Below are 21,068 nucleotides of genomic sequence, written 5' to 3' on the forward strand. Positions count from 1 at the left end.
CACCTCTGGCTCACATGATTTGATCTCTCATTTTGCAGCTGTTGGACTTTGGCCGTAAGGAATATTTAAGGTTGTCTAAACTACAGTACCACGACTGCCTTGCAGCAACGTGTACTGAATATGCACACAATATGATCTCTGCTGATAAGAAAAAGTGCAAGTTAAAGTGGGAAAAAATGTGGTTGAAAAATGAACCATATGACACACAAAAGAGGCGTGTCATTCTGTTTCAGTGTGCTTGTTATGCTAACATATATGGACAAACCATAAGATAATGTATAGCGTTTATTTATAAAACATGAAGGAGAGGACTGGCAGAACATTAAAAAGCATTAATTGTGAAATACTAATACAAGGTTATGTGAATTTAAAGGAACAATACGGCGTTTTTATGAGTATCTATTGACGCAATTGATGCAATATAATATACAAAACTATTTCTTCAGAGGTGTATAAAGACCTTACATAATGAACCGTTAAGTTTGTAATACCTTAGAATAAGCTATTTATATCTACATATTCTACAATTCGCCGCCATGTTTTGTACAGCAGCCCTAAACGGACAAACAACTCTACAACGCGCGTTTCCTCTTCCTCTCCGCTGCGGTATAGTGGCAGGGCCGGATTATCCAATGGGCATTATGGGCACAGGCCCAGGGACCCATGCACGCTTGGGGCCCATAAGGGGAAAAAATTCACATAACAAGCGTTTACGCCATATTCATTCTGCTGTGTGCTTCTCTGCCCCGCGCATATGGAGGTGCACACACAAAAGAGTGTTTCTAAATTAGGAAGGCTGTCTTTTGATTTAGTCACTTTTACGAGCCCTCCAGCGGCTTTTGTTTAGAAGAAGCGCATAGCGACAAATCTAGCGACTTCTTGGATAAACCTTAGCTTTCATTCGGTGGGAAAATGTCGCCAGTGCTGCCCCGCGAGCGCGAGGTCTCTCTTTCCTGGCAGGACCGTACGACAGGTAACTCGTGAATAAAATGAGTACAAAACAGCGTTTCCAACAACCTGTCACTGTTATCGACTGTTTGGATATATAAATATGAACAAAGTTCGTCGGTAAATATGCACATGGTTACTATGAGGTTGTGTGAAAGAACAAATAGTCGAAATCACCGCTTTTTATTGTGAGTTGTTGTCGCGTCATGAGCTGACAACAGAAAATATGTCAACGAGAACGGTTTTATTGTTGTAAATATAATGAGTTGATATACCCTCGCGGCTGTCTTAAATCTTAAAAGGTTAGAGGTTTTTTTTACATTTTTTTGGTGGTGTTTCCTTGCCAATTGTGAATTATTTTATATTGGTATAATGTTGATCAGTAACTGCCTTACTTTACCAATATTTAGCCTTCATTATTAGATAATCCACAGTGCTTTTACATACATTGCAAAATGTTTACATACACACAGATATGATGATGTCATTATATGCTAAAGAAGTATCCTTCTAATACTCGTTAACTGTCGTTTACTGTAACACATTACAGGCTTACATAATAACGTGAGTTGTGAGGTGCTTGTTACACAACCCTTACGAAAATTAACCATGTTTTTTTTGTGGTACAAGTGTAGTAACCATATGTTTTTTGGTGCATTGATTACTCAGGGCAAAACCATGGTTTAACCATCGTTTACTATGGTTTTTACAAAAACATGGTTATTTTGTGATAACCATTGTTTTACTACAGTAACCATGTTTTTGGGGGTTTTAACTGTAGTAAAACCATGGTCAATTTTCGTAAGGGAAATCAAGTTTAACAAATGGACAAATTACTCTTGTAGTATAATCATTGACAAAGACTGCTCGTTTATTCTTTGAAGAGTAGAATTGCATTTAAGAATATTCTTAGAACTTTCTGTAATTTATCTGAAGAAAGTTCTTATATTTTCTCTTCAGAACAGTTTTGTGAATCCGGCGTGTTTGTGTTGAATTATGGAAGAATCTGATAGAACTGAATTAAAAGGTTGAGGTGTGGTAGTGTGTGCTTGAATATGCCAGTGAGTTACAGTATGCAGAGAAAGGTCTTAATATTGTTGTTGCTGGTCCAGGAAGGCCTTGTTGCAATCATGTGGTGTAAATCCTGTATGATGGAAGATGTGTACAGGTGTTGATATTGTCCTTCAGGTTGTGATCATAGTTTGTAACTTGTCAATGTAATCCTGTAATCCTGAAACATAGAGGTGTTTCATACACATAGTACCCTAGCCTAATTTAAAACTTTATTGTGCACGTATGTGTGTATGGGGGGTCCATAAAACACTTGTGCCCAGGGGCCTCTGAGTTCTTAATCCGGGCCTGTATAGTGGTGAAACAGATCGCGGGATGATCCGTGATCCGTACGGATCGTGCTCTCCGGTGCGGAACGCATGTGACCCGCGGATTAACTGAAAGTTTATTCATCATTGAGTAAAAGAGTAAAACGCGCTCTCGCTCTCAAGCCTCTGGACGAATACAATATTAAAGCGGTTCCAGATAAACAATGACACTCAAAACTGCTCCGTCACACAGCTAATATTAGAACAAAAACATATCTTGGTATGTTACTCACATACTGATCCGAATCAAAGCAACCTCCTCGGGGGTGATTTTTAGACGATCTTTCTCTCCAACGTCTCTCTGCTGGAAAGTATCTCTATAGATATCTGTGAGTATATCTGCTAAAAGCCATGGGTCCTAACGCGTCTCTGCTGGAGTCTTTATAATATTAACGCAGGTCCTAGCTCCTGCCTGACTTTTATCCTTCGTTTTAAACTTAAAATCCACAAACCTGTTATTTTATGTAATACATAAGACATCGCTCTTTCTAGTCTTTCTAATGCCCGCAAAATATCTTCCCTGCGTCAACATGAGAACGACATCCTTTTGTACTGTGGTGGCCACCGTCGTGTTTGGACTGAGCGATTCGTGGCAAATCTATAATACAACGCTAGTGGCCACTGTTAATCAAGAACTGCGCCTTTAAATCGACAAAAGCTCTTACATACACAACAGACAAAAACAATCCCTTTCCCCCAAATGTTTGTGACATAAATAGATTTATTTTCAAGTTTAAACATTACAAAGTATGGCACAATGTACAAAGTTCCCCTTTACGCTTCAGCTAACGAAATACAAAGTTCTGTGTTGTGAAGATTTCTGATGGTTTTCTTGCATTCAGCAACTTCATTTTCTGAAACCCTTGGAGAGAAGAAAACAGTCAAGATTGTTGAAGGCAAAACTGAAGAATTTGATTTGACTGCAGTGTGTTTCACACACTGAAATATTGATTCACACCTCTGAGAACTCCGTACCAGCTTTTCAACCCGGAATTTGCAATAATGTCTTCAATGTCAGGAACAAACCGCCTTCCATCTGGAGGAATTAAAAAGGTGTTTCAATCCCAATTCATTTAGAACAACATTAAAGCAAATGTTTATAAATAATGCTCTTTAATCTAGTCAGGGTTACTTTCAAACTCAGTTGGTTTTATCAGAGACAAACACGAACAGCTATTGATTTGATTTGTTTATGAATGAAGCCAGACAACACTCACGTTTTCCCTTTAGGTAAAGCATTGACTGTGGCCCCCAGTTCTTAGATAAGATGGTCTGCTATTCAAACACATGCAAAATAAACATGAAAAAACACGGCATAAAATACAACACGCAAGTCACTATAAAAACAAAACGTACCTTCTGAATGCAATGACAGTCGATCACCAGTAAAAAAATCACAACCGAGCAAGTACATATGATCCATACTCTTGTTATCTGTAAAGAGAGGTATCAATTTTAAAAACGATGTCGCAATGCTGAAGTAGCTATCCAAAGTATGCATATTTACCATTTTTTGTAGGATCAAGAACGGTTTTGACCAGAAGAAGCAAACTGAACGATTCAGTTCTCTTTTCCACTATTTATGTTCTTCTTTAACAACAGGACCCACGGTTCGATACAACCCCCTGCGAGAGACATCACTTGCTTGTACCCTGTCCTATCATGAGAACGCTCCCTACATTAACCTGCACGAAAAGCTTGACGTCAAGAGCACAGCCGCCATAGTGAAGATCAATACTGCAACTGTGTTTAAAATTCAACATATGGCAGAAACACTCATGTTTTCTCAAGAGCATCTCTATTTGAGGTAAACCTTGAAACCGGAATGGCGTGAGTCGCGTGAATAAAATGTGACGCTAAATTGACCTTTTTTATGAATTCAAGTTGCCATCTCTTTATATGATGTAACATGTATAAAGAAACACAACAAAGGACACATGTACAAAACACTGTGACAAAACAACCCGCAATATCAACTGTAAGAAAAAAAGACTAAAATTCCCAGATTAAAATACTATTACGGGAATGACAGTCTATGCTTTTGAACAAGAAAGAACATTCCAGAACAAACAAGTAATGTGGAAAAACATGTAAACATGGGTTAAGTTTAAAGGAAAAGAGATTTCGCCATTTATAGCCAGAGCAAATTTGTAAAATATTCCCAAAAACGACAAATAAAACAAGCTTAAACAACCAGGATATAAATATGGATATAAATAAATGTCAAATAAATAAAATGTGCAATTCTTGACTCTCAAGAGAGGATATAAATTTTTTAAAAAAAATTCTGAAAGTCTTTGCTGATATGCTTATTCATACACTTGTTGATACACATTTCAAAGCAAATCCGGACCACAACACCGGACATGTTGCTTTCGAGCTACGCCTGGCAATTTAACTGGACGTTGGTGGATTTGAATATCGATTGAACAATTTGCGTCATACACTGGCCGAACTCCTCCAAAATCATTTTCTCAGCGTGTGGCAAAATGTACCCTTCCTTCTCCGCGTCTTCAGCCTTAGCGAGGAGACAGCTGCATGTGGCTTCCACTACGTCGGGCGTGATGCCCGTCAGAGGAGACCTATCAACAGAGACACCCTAAGTGACCAGAAAGAATAACAAAACCCTACCGCTCTCATTTACCACCATCTGAAAAATAACAAACAACGCACGCCAGAAACAGAGGCCTGTAACCTTAATCCAGTTGGACAACATCAGGACCTGTATCTAGTGATTCAATAGATGTAACCATACTCATAAATCCATATCCAATCTGTGTTGAAAGTGACATCGGAGACCTTTGGGTTCACCCACAAATCATTTAAGATCTCGAAATACTCATATTTTTATGGTTAAAAATATCAATACATCAGTTAGTCTCCTCATCGCTGAGGGTTTCACGCTTCGTGAATGACTCTAATTACGTGCATGCTTGCCATGTCACACGGTCATTGCAGAGGGAGTGGAAGCGGGCGGAAAACAGCTACTTAAAAAGGATGCGGTTATAGATATGGTTTGGATTATGGTTGTTTACGGTTTATTATAAAGTAATTTAAGGATGCATGTTGCTTTTGTGATAAGAGAGCACAGGAATTGGATAAGTTCTGTACTGTTACCCATGTTATGGTGTGTTTAGGGATACAGATCAATTCCTGAACTAAATGAATGAGAGCAATCCAGGATACGCTGAGTCACTTCTTAAGCAACAGTTTTTTTTTTCAAATTCCAAAATCAAATCTCAACACAACCTTCATCAAAGATGTCATAAAAAGAATGGATTGTATTTTCCCTTATTATGTTCGGTGAAATTGAGATATATGGAATAAGTTATATTAATATTTTAAAAGGATCTCAGACCACCACAAACCTGTATGTGTACCTGATTGGGTAGTAGACGACAGAAACAGGGACATCCTGCGCTGAGCTCTTCTTCTTAGGACTTTCTTCATAGTTTCGACAGCCCACGCATTTACAGGTGGATGTGCACATGATATTGGCCTGCGAGAGATTGTGGTGTACAGATATTAAGAATTCCAAATAACTAAAAAATACAAACGTATGTAGGCATACCTCATAACACTCGCAGTAGTTTTTCAGACATCCGGACCGTCTGCAGTTGCAACCTTTAGTGTGATGACCCTTCACATTTCCCTGTTTCCTGCTTCCGATCTTGGGTTGGAAGGCCCCTGGAGTCCTGTCCAAACAGACCTAGGAAACCAAGAAGACAAATTGTTTATTAAAATTATCAGAGGAATGTGAGAGGTTTAGGCCGTGTTTTACCTTTATGGCCTGACATCTCTCTGCCTCATGCTCTGTGTTATTGAAGCAGTTGATACATTTGCAGTTTTTGCAAACCTCACCGTTGGCAAAACATTCACAGTAACTGTCAGGAAAAAAAATGTTTGGTAAGAACCGATCTGACACAGTAGGTTTTATTGTGAATCCAATTTCACGGCGACTGAAGATATTGTTGAATAACATAATTATGACTCAGTAGAGGTTACATTTAAGAACCAAAAGCCACATTTATTTACCCCAAAACAACAATGTTAATACATACAGTTTCAGACACTGAGATTTTGTGCAGTTGCAGGGTCGCTTCAATTTCTCCAGGTTCACACTACTTAACAAAGGACAAATGGGTGAGGAAAAACTGAAGGTCATCTTTTGGAGGAGATCTGGTTTAACAGTATTGACACACATACTGGTTGCTTCCTTTGGTCTGATCCATCTGGTTCTGTCCTACAGTCTCAGTATATGTGGGGCAAAGAGTTTGATGGAGCTGAGAGAACAAAATTATTCTGATATAAATACAGCCGCGGAAAAAAATAAAGAGAACATTTTAAAGTTTAATTTAATCAGCATTTCTAGATGTATTGTGGCCATCAGGAGTGACATAAAGTCTTCAAACAACAATGTAAAAGACTTGACAGCATGACAAGACACACGAAAACTGACACAAATCCAGGTTATCACATAGAAAATAATTTTTGAACTTTTCCTAAATACAGGTACAAAAATGACCTATCTATGCAAATATGAATTTTCTTTATTTTAGGGCTTAATTTAGGGCTGAATTATGACACAAACATTGATTTGGGATTTACCCATTTTAATTCAATTCTATATAGTGTATATACATATCGCACCATTTAATAATGTATGCCGTGATTTTGAGTTTTCCAGGGCTACAACATTACCTGTGAAGCATAAGGTCCTGGCATGAGGTTGAATGTGACACCAGCAGATGGCAGGTGAGTCTGAGGGGGTCCAGGGGACACTGTGTTCACTCTCCATCCTGATAGATGTGATCAGAAACATGATCAAGATAACCAAGACATTGACACCTCACCAACAAACACCTAGTTTCATACTACTAGTAAACTATACACTATTTAAAAGTAAAAGGTAAAAGGCAAAGCAATAGGCCAAATGGAACTAATGCAAAAACCAGAGCAATAGGATTTACATCCAGGAACAATACACAAGACTTCCCTGAGATATTTATACAAGAACTAAGATGGGCGATGATGATTATTTGAAATAAGATGAAAAACTCCTTATGAACTGTTATAAAATCCTCCGATTTCTACATCAAAACCCCAGAAAAGTAAAAGGAGTTAGCAAAGTAAAGCATTTCAGAGAGCACTTATCAGCTAAAAATGGCCCATTCCATTTTAAGGTGTGGAAAATGGGCATGAATGACTTAAGTATGATGGTCCCGACACAAAAAAAACCCCTGACTAACGTTATTAGTGTATCAGCATACTTTTAGAAGAAAAGATATGACCTTAGTAATCCAATAAAATATCTTAATGTCTGCATTTTATAATCAGTCAAATATGCATGAATTTCACCTTTTTCTTGGGGTGAGCAGTGATCAGAAGAATGACTCTGGACGGGTGGGTGAGGCATAGATTGTGCGCTGTGATTGGCCATCACGGTGTGATTCATCTGACCGGGGCTCAGCATCATGACCTGCCCTCCACGGTTTACATCACACAGTATCTGCACAGGCCATCACATCACAGACTTTTAGTAATTCAATTCAATTCGATTTATTTATATAGCGCTTTTCACAATGTGCATTGTTCCAAAGCAGCTTTACAGGAGCAAATAAGAAAAACAGAAAAACACAGAAAGGTAAAACACAGCACAGTGCATGGTGTTTATAGACCAAGCAAGATCATTCTAATAAATAATATCTAATAAATAAATGCAGTCTCCCGTAGTATAATACATATGTACTGTATATAGTATATACATCATTCAAAACTGTCATTGGTCTGCTCAACCAAGAGGTCAATGTTGGCCCCGCTGCTATAATTCTATAACCATATTCACTCAATTTATTTTTCTATTTACTGGCATTCAAACGGCATTGAAAGAGTTATTTTTTGCCAGGGACCGATGTTTTGAAAACACACACATATCCAAACAGGATTGTTTCTGGCTGATCATGAGACGTCACAAGTGCATCATGCGGATGACTCTTCTCATATGCACAGCGTTCATTATCCACACTCGAAAAGAATATTACACATGTACACATACAGTCACACAAAAATGTAACTTCAAACGTTACATTACATTCTGATGTCTGAACGCTTGGTGTGTTGAATAAGCCTCCAGACTGTAACTTTCAGCCCCTTCGGAGCTGATGTTGGCCACAGCATGGCAGATTTCTCCCTGTGAGACAAAAAGACTGCACATGAGATCTAAATTCAAGAGCAAAACCACCGTAACATTTTGTTATTGCTTAATTTCATGCAGACTTGAAGCCTGTTTAGTGTACATAAGACAAAAAAGTTTACAGTTTATATCTGAGATTATAGAATATATGCCTAATATAGAATATATACAACTCTTACATTGTATAGATTATATACAGTATATTGTGTTCCTGTTGCGTAGTTGGTAGATGACAACACAAAGGTTGTGGGTTGGAATCCCCACATACTGATGAAAAATGCTTTTAATAAATGGTCTGTCAAAGGCATAAATGTAAATGGGTAGTTGATTTGTCCTATGGTTTGACGGCAATAATATAGAAGAAAAAAAGATAAATCTCTCTTACGCTATTTACATGATAAAAATACATTTTCATAATATTAAACAATGTAATATTTTCAGTTTGTTTTCTATATTTTGCTACATCACACCATAGGACCAAATGTATGCAGGTATCAATAGTTTGCACTCACTGATGGCATCCCATAATGATACGCCTCCTGGGCTGGCCATGGACTACTAATGGAGCTGTATGACTGGCCCATGAAATGTGGATAATGGCTTGTCTGAGCCAGCAAGTATTCAGGATAGGTTGCTGAGTTCAGCTGGGCACCTGGAGGCAACTGATCACATGTCAGTGGATGAATAAGCCTGTAGGTGGCACAGTCCTCTACCCTGAGGGATTCCTCCATCCTGGAATATTCTGTGTGCATCCTATGACCGAAGGAATTCGATATTCCAGGACTTCCATGGGCGTCGTGTAAGGGCAAGCTTTGAGAAAAGTCCCCTCTGTAGGTGTACTCTTGCCCCTCCACCTGACTCATTGTTTTACTACAAAAACGACATGTGAGGGCGCTGCTGTCACACAGCCGTCAATGTAAAGCATACAAACAATGTTTACATTTTGTATTAAAATGTTTTTCGCTAATATAAAGTACACTAAATAACTAAGTAATAATACAATGTTTGTTAGAGCAGTATACTCTGAGTAGAGCGCGTTGTTTAACTAGCTACTTAGCCTAGCTAATTGTTTTGTTTACCTCAGGATTTTATATAAAGTCATTATACAACACTTACCAGGTAACTAAGAAAGTTTATGGATTTTGGACGGTTTGAGCAAACAGACTAAACTATCGAAGATGAACTAGGATTTTTTTAGATACTCTTATTGTCGTTTTAACGTTACGTTTAAACGAGCGCCAAAGTTTTCAAGCGTTTGTGAGCTTTCAAGTTTCACGCGCACACGGGAATTTACAGCGCGAGAGGTCGTCCACGTTTTTCACTTTGACACTTTTATTAGCTCTTTCTTATTGCAAACTGTATTTTGGATGGTTTAACCATGCTGTTTTTATCCTAGTATACTCTCATTTAATAAAAAAATAAATGTTGTGGTTTATCAGGATTCTATCGACTTAGGATATAGGATTCTTACGTTCAATATTCTGCTGGGGGGGCAAACGTTTATTTTATTTGCCATGGTAATAAAGAACAATACAAATTCTGATGGTTATTTATTTACAAATAGTATTAAAGCCATTATAAAATTCATTTATGTTGTGCCTTACGTGATTTATTACGGTTGCTAAAACCAATGCATTTAACGTGGTCAGTGTGGTAGTGTGCTTGTCATGCTTATGAAACTATAGCCCCGCCTCCTCCAGCTGCAGAAACGCTGTAAAAGAGTGTTCGCGCAGTGCTTTTTCAGCGTCTTAAAGATGAGCATAAACTTCAGCAAGTGTCATTCAGTGCTCATCACGGGAGCGAGCAGAGGACTCGGACTACAGATGGTCAAACAGTTGATCGGCTCGCCGGAAAGACCCAAAAAGATCATCGCGACCGCCCGTGATCCAGCCGCAGCAGAGGTACTGTAGGCCTGATCTGAGGTCTGATCACAACATTGTAACTAGGGTTGCACGGTGTACCGGTGCTACGGTAGCATCGCGATGCTAAAGCTTCAAAATACCCGCGATGCCTCTCTATTTTTGAAACGGTAGTATCGTAGTACCGTAGTTAATGTTGCATATGCGCATTAATATTCATTTGAACACTTACATCTGCCTTTTTGCGGTGTTTATCTCCTAAATGAATGTGTGTTTTGAATGACTCGGACGAATGATTCTAATTAGCGTTTTGAACGAGTTGGTTAAATGATTCACTAACTCAGTGGAAAATTGACGCCACCTACTGGCCGTCTTAGTTCTGCATTTAAAGTAAGCCTAATATTTCCTTTTATAAAGACTGCTGTATCAATGAAATTTGTTACACATTTGAATTAGTTCCCACGTGAAAAATTATCTAGTGTACTTTAGTATTTACTACAGTAAACTACTATAACTCATAGATACTAGTGTTTTTGAGTCTTACCATAGTAAACATAAGTAAACATTTTTTTTTACAGTATTTGCTACAATTTAACCAATTAGTACAATTAATACAACAAAATATTATAGTGCAAAGTATAATACAGTTTACTATAGTAAATACAAAATGTTTCATCTAAATCAGTTTTTTTGTATAGATTTGAATTATGAACATGGCACAGCATCGTGATACTACTTGGTATCGAGATACTTCAGCTGGTATAGTATCGTAAGACATGTTTATGGTACCGTGACAACCCTAATTGTAACACAGCGCAGTGCACGCAATACATGCTGAGATGTTTAACGCGTTTATTTTTTAATTTCATGTCAGGATCTGCAAGCACTTGCCGCGTCCAATCCAGGGGTTGATGTAGTAACTCTCGGTAAGTGTGTTTGTTTGTTTGTTTAGTTGGTTGGTTGGTTCTTTACAAAAGAAAGGTAATACTTTAAACAATATTTTGAAGCACAGGATGTTGTTGCCAGAGTAGGGTACTATGTGTGCGCAAATGTGTCCAGCAGGTGGAGACAAAGGACAAGAGGTTGAAATTCCTAATGTATTCGTGTTGATAAGAGCTGTTGATATTCATAATGAACTCATTTTCATTGAAACTATTTTTGGATGATTAATACTTTATTTTAACATTTTATAAACATTGTAATTTCGATCACTGCTATTAAGTACCATTTATTAAAAAATAAAAGAATGTATTTACTGGACAAATGTGATTTTAATACATATCTAATTATTACTTTACAGTTTATTAAATTAAAGATCAGTTAAACTCTCCTAACTTTTTTCTGCCCAGATGTAACCAGCGATGTGAGCGTGGATGATGCGGTTCAGCAAGTGGAGTCTATTGTGGGTGCTGATGGTCTAAACTGCTTAATTAATAATGCGGCAATTAACATCTCCTGTAATTTGGACACAGTCACCCGAGATGCCATGATGAAAACCTATGAGAGTAATACCGTTGCTCCTCTTTTTGTGACCAAGGTACTTGTTTGTTTGTCATCAAAGTCAAATCGTTAAGTTCTTGATAGTGTCTAAATTGTATATTGATGTACACTACACACTTTAGAAAACATGTTTTTTTTCTTTTTTGTGGTCTTTTGCAGGCTTTTCTGCCATTGTTGAGAACGGCGGCAGTTCGGGGCAGTGGAATGGGAATCCACAGATCAGCTGTGATCAATGTGTCATCTCTCCTGGGGTCTGTCCAGCTTAACTGGGGCGAGATGGCGTCCTTCAAGAGCATCGCCTATAGGGCATCTAAGGTAAAGGAGTTTTTATTCTAATTATTATTATTTGGTTGTAGGTCATTTTTAAGATTTTACATGCATCATTTTGTCATCTATGATTATATTATTAATGGTTTTTAATAGAGTGCCCTAAACATGGTTACCAGATGTTTGGCAGTTGATTTGGAAGATGATGGAATCTTATGTGTCGCCCTGCACCCCGGCTGGGTGCGCACTGATATGGGCGGAACAATGGTAAGTACAAATGTGTCTTTTTCATGTGATATTTTTTTACAAAAGAAAAAGGAAATTATGCACGTCTCTGAATTTTAATTACAGGCACCTCTGAGTGTAGAAGAGAGCATATCATCTGTGTTGCCTGTCATTTCTGGATTAACGGAGAAAAATCACGGTGGATTTGTGGACTACTCTGGGGACAATGTACCTTGGTAATCTCCACAGTGTGTTACCTCTGCGTGCCGCATTGTTCAAGTGCCAAACCCAGGTGACCACTGATGACCTGAGACCAGAAAAACAGGCGGTGGGATTAATTATTCATGAATTCCCTGTTTCCACCTGTGCTTAAATATCCCTGTATGCATGTGAGTGGTTTGGGTATAATATATTTGGGTCAGTTTTATACATTTATAAGCTCACATAGAAAATTGAATTATGAACTGTTGATAAAATGTTACAGTGGTATATTTACACTGTCTTTAAAATAAATTCTGTTTGCTGCACATAAGTAATAGCCTGTCACGGTCATTGCATTTTCATGAATATAAAACGTATGACACAGAGCCAGTCGAATGCCATTTATGAATTTTATTTCTGAATCAATCTCCACATCAGCCATCAAATTATTCTAATATATTAATGTTACGTGGTTATAACAGTGTATTAAAGAAGACTAGGAACAAAATACAGCCTATGGGAGAGAATCCAGCCGAGTTCAGCCGGGCGCAGGGTGTGTAAATGCAGAATTTGGTCAAAGTTAGGGTTGACTGATCTCCTCTGATGTGAAAGAGGAAGGCAGACTGTCCAAAGCCCCGATTTCTACAAGATAAAAAGATAGATTGTTTACTATCTATCATTACTTGTTTCTACTACGAAGAGTGCAGTACTCATTTCAGAACTTTTTTTTCATAATTTTCTCTTGCAAAATCCACTGTACTTACCTTTTAATTTGAGATAAGAAAGAAAGTCTATGATGGTATGGACAACGTCCTCATCTGATATTCTCAGGGCCCCTAAAAACAGATTTTAAAATACAATTACATTGTATTTTTCTAAATGTACACCATGTCTGTGGTACAACATCTGTGAACATGTGTAATGCAATGCATGAAGAACAGCCAAACTGACAGTTCACAGTTTTCACAATAAATTCCGTTCTGAAAAACGTCTCAAGTCAATGCAGATCTTGGCATCATTGGTGCGTGTTTTCTACCTGTCTTGAAATCCTCTTCCATGGGCATTTCTCTCTTGCCCGCCAGTCCGTGCTTGTCGCTAAGGCTCCTGTGATTATCTATGGCATCTGATCACAATCACAGATAATAACATTTATCACTTAAACTGCAAATTGAGCACCCTCGGCAACAGACCCTGACATCCCGGATTATATTCATAGACCCGCCTGTGGCACACATGTTCGTAATAGGAAAAAAGTCATTATCTGAAAAATCTTGTTTTGATTTTGTTTGTTTTTTTTGGACAGATTTAATAGAGCAACCTGCAGGATTTGAGTTGTGGAATTGCTTTTTGTTAGACCCAATGCGTACAAGAACACAAGCAGCCACGCTTAGACATACAATGTAAGGCATTTTCGCAACATACAGACATGCAGCGACAGACAGAAAATGTAGTCAAACCAAAATCTCTCTTGACAGTTTTCTTTTAGATGATCAACTTTGCTTATACAAAAGGGGGCAAGATTGTTATTAAAATAAAAAGTATGATGATGTAATTTAGTATTTATTTATGGCTCCCTTTTGAAAGTTGTAAACCTTATGCGCGTACACACATAACACAAAGCCAACCTTAATCATAATAAATATAGGCAAAAATAAAGGCATTCCGGAATAGTTGACTTGCTGTATGGTATGATGGATCAATACATTTCTGTTAAAGAACGTCTTCGAAAGCTTTAAAAATAAATTCGTTTTTAAGTTTAATTATTTATAGAATTTTTCAGCTTTACATCCATGCTGCACGTTAAGATTCATCAGCAAAGCAAAAGAAATACACAGAGCGACACTATACTGAGCAATTCCTCATGTGACTTCAATAACCTGCAGGAGCTATCTTACATTGACCAAGCAGATCTTCTCTCCCCCTTGCACTGGGAGAATCCTTAATCTGTATAAGGTGATCAATACGACCTGAAACACAGGGAGTTTATATAACTGACCTACACAAGTGAATGTTTATGAGCTGAACATCAGAGCACCCCCAAAACATTTCATCATTAATGCTGAAATTTGATCAAGGCTAGTTTTTACTGCACACATATTTGCTAACCCTTTCAGGTTAAAGAGTAAAAAACACAGGAATCAGAATATTTTAAAGGTTTAAAAGTGGACCTGCAAGATCTTTTTTTAAGATCAGAAACCAATTAAGCTAAAATATGAAACGTGTTCCTATTAATATGCTATTTATTAATATATGTTATGTTTTTTATTTTATGTTGTATAATAATAATAAACACATACAACTTTGGAAAAACACAAATCTAATTAAAATATTTGAATAAAAAAATAAAATGTTATAGCCTATTTGAGCATTTTCAAGCCAAATTTGTAAAAATGTACTTTGTGTAAATTTGTGAAATGTACTTTTGCCATTTTATCAGCCAGCTTTTTCATATCGTCCCGAGATGAGTTTTAAACAATGCTGCAGTCTCTATCTATTCTGGGCTCTTATTGGTTGCATTTTCTTCATTAATCTATTTCAGTCATATCTTCAAAAAAAAAATTAAGCAAATTTTTATTTTATAATTACATAAATTGTTATGTTGTCACAATGATATTGTCAAAATAGATTTGTCTATTGAAAGTAAATTCAAACATCTCGATAAAACGGTGACAACCTCAGTTTGAAAGAATTTTGAGAACTCACGAGGACCGAGGAGATAGCCAGCGCTGTTGAGCGTCCATCCTCTCTTCTCTTTTGCCTGTTTCAAAGACAGCACAGCAAAATGTGCACACTCACAATATCACAATACCGAATGTGGTTTGCAATGAACAAAGTCATTGATTTATTCGCAATAAAACACACCATCAAATAATGAATAAGAAATAAACTCTTACCGCAATGACCATTCCGATTGTCTCCGTGAGAAGTGCGCAAAAAATAAGAGACACACACACTCCACCGATACACTTTTGCATCTGTTGAAATGCACAAAACATGTTTGAGGTGAAAATGTCATGCTTATACAAGCCAAACATTCAAAAAGTTGTAAAAAGTAAAAATTTACCCTGAGTTTCAGTTTCTTCTTTGGGGAATAAATAACAGTAATAAATCCCTTCTTGTTGTAGCTCCTGGTTCTCTGACGCGACTCACGAATCGGACGCCTTTTATTGAAACTGAGGATGTCTGCCCTCTTACGTGTTCACGTCAAAAGGTGACATCGCCAGCCTCTCCAGTAGTGACGTCTGTATGCACGAGATCAGTTGATTGTCGTCTTATCGATTATCGTATTGTAATAATCGTCACTTTGAGTTTGGGATACATGACATCGATCATGATCTTGATTGAATTGACCTATGCTGAACCTACCGAACCTGTCTGATTCATGCACATTTTTCCAATATTCAAACATTATACATTTACTGTAACAAGATAAAGATGTGTGCTTTGTTTATAAACATAAATTTCCCAGGAAATTTTTATTGTGCATCTCTTTTAAATCTCAGCCAGGAGATGTGATGGAGGTTTTTTTTGGAAGTTTTTAGTAACATTTTAAGTAACTTAACCTCAGATGTTTCTCCTAAAATTGCTTTGGAGAAATAAAAACAGAAACAAATAAAACGATTAAATGAATGTATATTGTTATAATACTGCAGATGTAAAATAACGTGATGAAAAATCTCTCTCTGAGGTTATACAGAAATCTTCAATAATATTGACTTTTCATTGCAGACTTGGCAAATCTGAGTTTTTAGTCCGTAACATTGTTGAGATCTGGTTTAAAACATATGTAGACACTTTTTAGATGTGTCTTCTCCTGATGAGAAATATCTGAGACGTAAAAAAAAGTTTCCATTCGTTCTTCATTCATTTTATTTATGTGAGGGATAATTGAGATCTTACAGATATATCATCTGTGATTTTTCTTTCATGTGGAATACGTAATATATGGATAAATAACATTGAAAAACTTGGCCTGAGACCTCGCATTACTGATCTTGCAGAGGAAAATCAGATTTGGAGATATTGTTTCCAGATCAAAAAAAAAACTAAAACGAGTCGTGTAGATGGCATGTGTTGCTTGTTTCAGTAATTGATGCCTCATTTTGAGTTGCAGAGGTCAATGTGTATTGATAAATGAGAGGACCTTTGACAGATCTGCTCACACTTGACAAGACTTTTCTGAGTTATTATGGATCCATTCTTTTAAACGTTATTGGCATGTTAACATGCAATACAGAGAACAGGAACAAACACCATTCAGTCATGAAGATTAAAGGACAGTTTACCTACAAGTCATCAGGCTACTAAACCGCCACTTACCCATCCTTTACTTCACCACTTTACCACAGTCCAGTTACTTTACTATTTTATCTATCGATATATCTTTACATCCCATATTGCATCAAAATAGTTATTAATATTGTATTTTCATGCTGCACATACTGTGTATTTATTATTGCTATTTGGACATCTGCCACTTACATATACTGTAATGCTTGTTCACAGCAGTGTGTTTTATTACTGCTTATCTACAATCTGCCACTTACTGTGTGAATCCTGCCACCATTTTCCACCCTCAATCTGTAACCCATTATTACTTTTAACCCATTATGGCACTATATGAAGGTTTAAAATGATGACCGTTCTCTTACTACACGTTATTTACTCATTTAATATACATAAAGTCATTGCGTTCCTGTAGATAATTTGGAAGAGTCTGTGTAAATAACAAACAAACAGCTTGACTAGAACATTTTAGAATGCTTTATTGTGCGTCAACAGTCGTTCATTTGGGTGGATTACACTTTCCAGTAAAGCGCCTGCAAAGGTCCCATGACCTTGCAATGCCCTCCACATCCAAGCATCCAGACAGGATGCCAATCTTGATGATGTAAAATACACCCAGAATAATGAACAGGATGAGAAGAAATCTGATGGCTCTTCTGAAAATGCTTTGTTTTGGTCGAAAGTGGGGAATCTTAGATTCCTTATTATCCATTTCCATGGATTTGGTCTGTAGAGCAGTTTCAAGCATCTGATGCTCAGTTTGTTGAGAGTGTTCTTGAGTGTCCCTGCAACAGGTTTCCTGATGATGTTCCTCAACAGTTGGATGGATAACGGAAGCTGTTGGAGACGGGGCCCTTGATGAAATGAAACAGATTGCATAAAATTCATCTTTTTTTGAAGAAATCCCTTAATCTAAATGTACTGCTCTACCTATCAGTCTAACAATTATTATAGTTTTCATTCTATATGTAGCATAGTGCTTCACTTTAATTCAGACAAACACTCAGGATATATTAGATTGACAACTAAGAAAATAAAACAATACAAGATTGTATTATACTACAACAGAGAAGTTATAAAAACAATTAATTTATTTAATTTTCATGGACAAAGAAGCCCACCTGTCACATACAAGAAGCTCCAGACTGAAATTGATTCTGGATGGATCAAAGATGAATCTGCAAAGTGATACAGGACGGGAAACAGGAATGACAAAATGATTTTTTTCCTCTGACTTCACAGAGTTGAAGGTGGAAGATGGTCTCTCGGTGATCTATGAAACAAACATTTCAAATCATTTTTGTCATACAATATAAATTTCAGATTGACAGTTCAGTTGTTGCATTCAAATTCAAACAAAATCAGGAAACTCGATTAAATAAAACAACTAACCTCTAGCCTTTTCAAAAGATTAAAGTTAGCCTTCTCGTCCATTTCCGTAATCGTCGCGAGGAAACAATCGCCGGTTTGACGAACGATCCTGAGGCAAATAAACTAAAAATCAACAACAAATCAAATCACACGAGTCTTCATAATAAAAACAATACTTAGCCCATTTCAAAGTCACGAGGATAGTTTTAAATAAAAACATTTGATGATGCGTAGGCTATATTATAAAGGTTCGGGGGAAATGTAGGCTAATAGTTAGTTACATAATTAATTAACAAGTTTGTTTACTAGGCGGCAGTACAATCAAATCATTCTTATTAATACCTGAAATACGTGCGACAAAAGTAGTCTTTTCGCTAGAAAATAATGTTTTGTCATTTAAACTGCTACTAAAAATGATATAACAAAGTAACACATGAGCGCTCGAGCGGACTATTGTTGCTATGGTTACCTCCTCACACGAACTCGACGTCATTACAGCGTCTGCTGCCATCAGGTGAAAATCCGCTCAAACGCATTCCCAAATAACGCTTGTTCATACGAACATTTTTGAAAAGTAAAAATATGTCATACGAAAATATGCAGTTTTACTGAAATGTAAAACTATTTTGTATGTATTTATTTACTTTTTGAGTTCATGTACTTTCAATGCAAGAGCAGCCTTCACATGTTTTTATGTGATAGTAAGATTAAACCTTAAACTGTGATTGTGGACTACAAGAGAAACTTATCAAAACATTCTGAGGAGCAACAACTTCAGTGCTACCTCTTGGGCAGTGTTATCAATTTCAGAATAATTTTCATCTAAAACTGTCTGACTGACTGTTGACCTGTGTGTGCACGTGTGTGTTTGTGTAGGCCTGTTATCTACTAAAGGGGTGGTCTAATGCTGTTTCATGCATTCTGACTTCTTTACACTGTTTAAACATGGGCAAAGTGTCAAAAAATGATTTGAACGTATGATGGAGTTGGTCTTGTCTTTTTGTCTGTTTCTATTAGTAATCCAAAGACACCAAAAACATCAAACTAAACTGTGAAGGCTCATTATGACGCATGATGTTCTGGACCATCACGATCATAGCTGACTCATCTTCATATGTAACCAATACTGGACTACATTCTGAGTCCTTCTGTTTCCCTGTACAGTAAACTAATCCAATGTTCAGATCCTTAGTCGTGATATGTGCTTTAAAACTGACTCGACCATTCTTACAACTTTCATCCCATTCGTTCTTCTTTGTTTAGATGTGTCTCTAGGGATACCAACCTAGTGGCTACCATAAATCTTTGCTATTTTGAGTCTTTTAGTTGGCACATCATTTCCTCCTTTGCACCATTAAACATTATTGTCGCTTTGATGGGGTTCATAGTTCCTCACACCTGTCCATCACTACTAGATTCAAGCAGCTTTGGGCAAATGTTCTTTTGACATTTACTGCACATAACATTTTTAACAGCAATTTTCAATGCCGTCTTTGTTTAAAAAAACTTTCTGGTGGGAATGCAGCTCTTGGCCTTTACCATTTACAAACAAATAATACCGAAGTTAATATTTCTTCTTTCAAATTGGTCTCACTTTAATTTGATTAGGTTGGTCTGATTTGGTTATATTGTTACAACAGAGATAGACTCAAATGAAATGAAACATAATCACTTGTATAATTTGGTTAGTTGTAAGAAATGGCAGGTTATGCAAAGGGTCTCTGTCGAAATAGTTACTCTATAATATTTGTTTTCCGAGGCAGAACATTGCAGCATTGATTAACAATAACAACAAAAGTGAGACTGGTTTATGTGCAATAAAGTGATTTCTGACTTCAATAAGAAATCAATAACTGTGCTCCTCATTACCTATAATCTCATCTTTGACATACGTATATATAATGGTAAAGTGGAAAAAATGTTCTCACTCCCAGCTTAAAATGTACATAAACCAAAAAAGTGTCTTCAATGTGTTCAAACAACTGCTTGTGTTATGAATTGAAGATTTTTTATGTGTTTATGCAGAAAGAAAAATATTCAAAGGGATACTTTACTCATCGTCATTGTTTTCCAAGAACTTTCTTCAATTCAAAAACACAAAAGTACACTCTAAAAAAATCTGTCAAAATAGGGCACAATATACTGTATTACATTTACATTTTGCACTGCATTAAATTACATATAGCATTAACGGAAATGTCCGTAAAATAAGGGAAATGTACTGGTAATTTTCTGCCAGTACTTTATCCATTATGTTTTTTTACAGTGGTAGGTGTTAGAATGTGACTACCTCCCCATTTTTTCTTACAACATTAGTGTTCAAAACATCTCATTTTGTGTTCGACAGAAAAAAACTAAGTCATGCGGGTTCAGAACAACATGAGAATGAGTAAATGAGGACAGAATTTTCAATTCTGGCTGACTTATCCCATAAAAAACTCATGTAACACACAAAACGTTCACCTGATCAAAACATCTTGCATCATTGAGGATGCTGATGATGAAAATAGACATTTTTTGACTTGTTTGGAAGTGGACTTTTTCTGTAAAGAGACATCATGACGACCACAGAAAATCTGAGTCATGTCAGGTCACACTATCTCACCAAATCAGATCTCACACAGGTACCCCAATGACAAGCAAAAGCCTGCTCACTTTCACGGCTTTTAGAGCAATCTCCATCAAAGGAAATGGGACACATCACAAAATCTAGAATGATTAGGTCTGATATGAGGGAGGATGAGGCTTAAGATCAGGGGGGGCTGGGTTGATGTACCAACCCATTGTCAGAAGAGAAAAAACAGTGTGAAAGACAGAGGTGACGTCTCAAATCACTGG

The 21,068-nt window shown here is 37.0% G+C and overlaps 3 protein-coding genes and 1 long non-coding RNA gene across 5 annotated transcripts; 1 reads left to right on the forward strand and 3 right to left on the reverse strand.

Annotated features, from left to right (window-relative positions):
• Nucleotides 1–3,079: 3,079 nt before the first annotated feature.
• Nucleotides 3,080–4,006, reverse strand: LOC130552325 (uncharacterized). Its single transcript, XR_008962704.1, has 5 exons — nucleotides 3,835–4,006; nucleotides 3,684–3,761; nucleotides 3,545–3,602; nucleotides 3,303–3,363; nucleotides 3,080–3,189 (listed from the first exon to the last, which is right to left on the reverse strand). It is a non-coding gene; the product is annotated as an uncharacterized LOC130552325 (long non-coding RNA).
• Nucleotides 4,007–4,707: 701 nt separating this feature from the next.
• tesmin (testis expressed metallothionein like protein) lies at nucleotides 4,708–10,652 on the reverse strand. Its single transcript, XM_057330498.1, has 11 exons — nucleotides 10,612–10,652; nucleotides 9,033–9,390; nucleotides 8,419–8,517; nucleotides 7,686–7,836; nucleotides 7,029–7,126; nucleotides 6,534–6,610; nucleotides 6,389–6,448; nucleotides 6,109–6,211; nucleotides 5,899–6,036; nucleotides 5,708–5,826; nucleotides 4,708–4,909 (listed from the first exon to the last, which is right to left on the reverse strand). The coding sequence occupies exons 2-11, from the start codon at nucleotides 9,381–9,383 to the stop codon at nucleotides 4,708–4,710; spliced, it is 1,398 nt and encodes a 465-aa protein (XP_057186481.1). The 5' UTR covers nucleotides 9,384–9,390; nucleotides 10,612–10,652.
• zgc:110339 (uncharacterized protein LOC550490 homolog) lies at nucleotides 10,207–12,623 on the forward strand. Its single transcript, XM_057330545.1, has 6 exons — nucleotides 10,207–10,421; nucleotides 11,254–11,305; nucleotides 11,729–11,916; nucleotides 12,039–12,194; nucleotides 12,303–12,413; nucleotides 12,498–12,623. Exons 1-6 carry the CDS (start codon nucleotides 10,275–10,277, stop codon nucleotides 12,609–12,611), a joined length of 768 nt encoding a protein of 255 aa, XP_057186528.1. The 5' UTR covers nucleotides 10,207–10,274; the 3' UTR covers nucleotides 12,612–12,623.
• Nucleotides 12,624–13,102: 479 nt separating this feature from the next.
• gal (galanin/GMAP prepropeptide) lies at nucleotides 13,103–15,744 on the reverse strand. 2 transcript variants are annotated; one of them, XM_057330546.1, is made up of 7 exons: nucleotides 15,637–15,744; nucleotides 15,467–15,547; nucleotides 15,276–15,330; nucleotides 14,468–14,539; nucleotides 13,609–13,695; nucleotides 13,337–13,408; nucleotides 13,103–13,214 (listed from the first exon to the last, which is right to left on the reverse strand). In XM_057330546.1, the coding sequence occupies exons 2-7, from the start codon at nucleotides 15,545–15,547 to the stop codon at nucleotides 13,153–13,155; spliced, it is 429 nt and encodes a 142-aa protein (XP_057186529.1). In that variant the 5' UTR covers nucleotides 15,637–15,744; the 3' UTR covers nucleotides 13,103–13,152. The 2 variants fall into 2 exon arrangements, with proteins under 2 accessions (XP_057186529.1, XP_057186530.1); XM_057330547.1 differs by lacking the exon at nucleotides 14,468–14,539.
• Between the last annotated feature and the right edge of the window lie 5,324 nt (nucleotides 15,745–21,068).

Source organism: Triplophysa rosa, linkage group LG3, assembly GCF_024868665.1.
Source record: "Triplophysa rosa linkage group LG3, Trosa_1v2, whole genome shotgun sequence".
NCBI lineage: Eukaryota > Metazoa > Chordata > Actinopteri > Cypriniformes > Nemacheilidae > Triplophysa > Triplophysa rosa.

Coding starts and splice junctions, on each gene's coding strand:
- tesmin (XM_057330498.1), bottom strand. CDS start 9,383: ATGAGTCAGGTGGAGGGGCAAGAGTACACCTACAGAGGGGACTTTTCT. Junction 8,518..9,032: donor ATCATTATGGGATGCCATCA/GTGAGTGCAAAC, acceptor TTTGTCTCACAG/GGAGAAATCTGCCATGCTGT. Junction 6,449..6,533: donor CAGACCAAAGGAAGCAACCA/GTATGTGTGTCA, acceptor TTTGTTAAGTAG/TGTGAACCTGGAGAAATTGA.
- zgc:110339 (XM_057330545.1), top strand. CDS start 10,275: ATGAGCATAAACTTCAGCAAGTGTCATTCAGTGCTCATCACGGGAGCG. Junction 11,306..11,728: donor GGTTGATGTAGTAACTCTCG/GTAAGTGTGTTT, acceptor TTTTCTGCCCAG/ATGTAACCAGCGATGTGAGC. Junction 11,917..12,038: donor CTCCTCTTTTTGTGACCAAG/GTACTTGTTTGT, acceptor GGTCTTTTGCAG/GCTTTTCTGCCATTGTTGAG.
- gal (XM_057330546.1), bottom strand. CDS start 15,547: ATGCAAAAGTGTATCGGTGGAGTGTGTGTGTCTCTTATTTTTTGCGCA. Junction 13,696..14,467: donor AGAAGATCTGCTTGGTCAAT/GTAAGATAGCTC, acceptor GATTGTGATCAG/ATGCCATAGATAATCACAGG. Junction 13,215..13,336: donor TTCTTATCTCAAATTAAAAG/GTAAGTACAGTG, acceptor TTTATCTTGTAG/AAATCGGGGCTTTGGACAGT.